Source organism: Empidonax traillii, unplaced genomic scaffold (assembly GCF_003031625.1).
Source record: "Empidonax traillii isolate 1590-97213 ecotype Southwest subspecies unplaced genomic scaffold, ASM303162v1 scaffold1329:size129758, whole genome shotgun sequence".
Taxonomy (NCBI): domain Eukaryota; kingdom Metazoa; phylum Chordata; class Aves; order Passeriformes; family Tyrannidae; genus Empidonax; species Empidonax traillii.
The window spans coordinates 98,068-100,975 of NW_020956522.1; the positions used below are offsets into that span (position 1 = coordinate 98,068).

The following is a 2,908-nucleotide window of genomic DNA, read 5'->3' on the forward strand; positions in this document are numbered from 1 at the left end:
AGCCCCGCGGAGGGGGCGCGGGTCGGGTCGGGTCAGATCGAACCGCTCCGGTGGGATCGGAACCGCTCGGTCAGATCGGAACAGAACTAGTTGGGCAGTATTGGAACCAGTTGGCTCAGCCCAGCTCGATTCAGCTCAGCTCAGCTCGGTTTGGCTCAGTTTGATTTGGATCAGAACTAGTCAGGTTGGATCCAGAACCAGTGAGCTCAGCTTAAACTGGCCCAGATCAGATCAGATCAGATCAGAACCAGTTGAGTTGTATTGGAACCTGTTGGGCCAGCCTAGCTCTCACAGCACCCCCATCATGGCCTGGTGGGATCGGAATCCGTTGGATCAGATCAGAACCAGTCGTGTCTGTTTGGAACCAGTTGGCTCAGGCCAGCTTGGTTCAGCTCAGCTCGACTCGGCTCAGCTGAGGTTGGATCACAACCAGTTGGATCAGATTGGAAGCACTCAGCTCAGCTTGGCTTAGTTTAACCTGGCTTTGCTCAGCCAGGTAAGGATCAGGTCAGATCGGGTTGGATTGGATGGGAACCAGTCAGCTCAGATTGGATCAGAAGCAGTTGTATCAGATTGGAACCGGTTGGGTCAGTTTAGCTTGCCCTGCGTTGGGTTAGACAGAACCAGCTGGCTCAGCTCAGCTCAGTTTAACCTCGTCTCACTTAGCCCAGGCCTGGCTCAGCCTGATTCAGCTCAGTTTGACCAGACTCAACTCAGTCCAGTTTCGGGTGTATGCCTACGCAATAAATAAAAGAAATAAAGGCCAAAATAAAAGAGTTAGAGCAGCTGTCTCCCGGCCCTGGCACAGGGCCCTGGCACGTTCTGCCACCCTCCTATGAGTGGCACAGGCCAATGGCATGTCACTGGACACAGTGATGTGGGCATGGGTGGGCCTGGCCTGGCTGGGACCTGATTGGGACACCTGCCCAGGATCCCTGCCCAGTTTACCTGCCCAGGGTCCTTGCCTGGGTACCTGTCCAAGATGCTTTCCCAGGATCCTTGCGCAGGAATCCTGCCTCTGGTATTTGCCCAGGATCCCTGCCCAGGATACCTTTACAGGGTTGCTGCCTGGGATACTTTCACGGGGTACTTTCCTGAAGTACCTGCCTGGGTAAGGGTGAGGGAGGAGAGGAGGAGGATGAGCTCCAGGTGGGCACTGTGGATGTGGTGGCACAGCTGAGTTACCCCCAGGAACTGGAGGAGGAAAGTGCTGTGTCACCAAGGGGTGTCCTCCACCCCGGTATCACCTCACTCAGGGGGCTCTGGGCATTGCCCGAGGGGTCTGGGGGCACCGGGGGTAGCTGGGGGCACAGGGATGGGGAGGGGGCTGTGCCAACAGGGTCTGGGGGTTCTCAGGGCCCCTCCAAAGACGAGGGACCTCTCTGGTGCTCAGGGGCCCCCCAATGCTTGGGTACCCCCAAATGCCCAAGGACCCCCCGATATCACTGACTCTCCAATTCCCAGGGACCCTGCAGTGCCCAGGAACCTCCCTGATGCCCAGAATTGGGGGACCGCCCCCAATTCCCAGTGACCTCCCAATGCCCAGGTACCCCCCGATGCTCAGGGGCTCCCCATGCCCAGGGACTGTGAGGAAAATGTGGGGGTGATCAGAGCCTCCCTTTGGGACACAAAAAGATCCATGGGGACAATTTGGGGTGTGCGGGACCCAAGCCCCCGGCCTCGCGAGGCCCTAAGTGTCCCCTCTCCGCGGAAGAGGCGGGGCCAAGAGCAAGTGGCGTGGCTTACTCAGGAACAGCCAATAGGAAGCGACGGACGGGGCACTGACCACGCCCCTGCTCCGCCCCTGCGTGCTCAGACCTTCCGCCCTACCCACACATCTTTTGGCCAATCAGAGTGCGGCGGGCAGGAGGATAGACCAATCATAGACATTTTTCGGCGCTGGGGCGGTGGGATGTAGCCCTCACCAACCAATGAGAGCGGGCTGGGTGGGGTCTTACCCTCCCAGGGTGCAGACGCTTTTCCGGGTCAGACGGAAACGGCGGCGTGACCCGGAAGTTCTAGCTCGGTAGCGGCGCGGCTTCGTCCGGCCCTGGCCCCGGCCCCGGTTCTGACCCCAGTCCCGACTTCGGCCCCCATCGCGGCCCCGACATGGCGGACGTGACCGCCCGGAGCCTGCAGTATGAGTACAAGGCGGTGAGTACGGGCCCAGCGCCATGAATCACCCCCCCCCCCCCGGTACCACCACCCCTCCTCAGCGCCACGGTGCGACCCTCTGACCAGCCTCAACCCCTCTTTCGAGTCCTCCCAGACCTCCCTCAGGCCCAGACTTGGACCTGTTTCGGGATCCCCAGCCCCACCTCTCGTCCCACGGAGAGACCCCTCCAGCCCTCTCATCCCCTTGGTGGGATCTGCAGTGGGATCTCCCTGACTCCTTCTGCCCCATTTCAGGATTGGCTGACCCTCAACCCCACATTCGGGACCCCCAGTGCCCCTGAGCCCCATTTCAGGGCCCTAACCCTAACCCTTAGCCCTATAGTTGGACCCATTTCAGGATCCCCCTGACCCTCTTCAGCCCTATTTTGGGACTGCTTCCAATTCCCCTCAGACCCATTTCAGGACCCCCATCCCCCTGAGCCCCATTCCAAGGTCTCCCTGCTTCCCCCCAGCCCCATTTCAGGGTCTCCCTGAGCCCCCCTGACCCCATTCTCCTCCCCTAGAACTCCAACCTGGTGCTCCAAGCCGACCGGTCCCTGATCGACCGCACGCGCCGGGATGAGCCCACGGGGGAGGTGCTGTCCCTGGTGGGGAAGCTCGAGGGGACCCGCATGGGGGACAAGGCCCAGAGGACCAAACCCCAGATGCAAGAGGAGAGAAGAGCCAAGTGAGTGGGAGCTGGGCCTAGAATGGGAATTCCTGTCCCCAAACGGGAGTCTGGGGGGTCACAGAA

At 60.6% G+C, this 2,908-nt stretch overlaps 1 protein-coding gene across 2 annotated transcripts in view; it reads left to right on the forward strand.

Annotated features, from left to right (window-relative positions):
• Positions 1–2,009: 2,009 nt before the first annotated feature.
• The window catches only part of SNRNP200 (small nuclear ribonucleoprotein U5 subunit 200), a 24,955-nt gene continuing 24,056 nt past the window's right edge, over positions 2,010–2,908 (forward strand). The window contains exons 1-2 of one of the 2 annotated variants that reach the window (XM_027906609.1): positions 2,010–2,154; positions 2,679–2,842. In XM_027906609.1, the coding sequence (XP_027762410.1) occupies positions 2,110–2,154; positions 2,679–2,842 (209 nt within the window). In that variant the 5' untranslated portion in view covers positions 2,010–2,109. The remainder of the gene's footprint in view (positions 2,155–2,678; positions 2,843–2,908) is intronic. The other variant, XM_027906610.1, reaches the window with a different exon arrangement.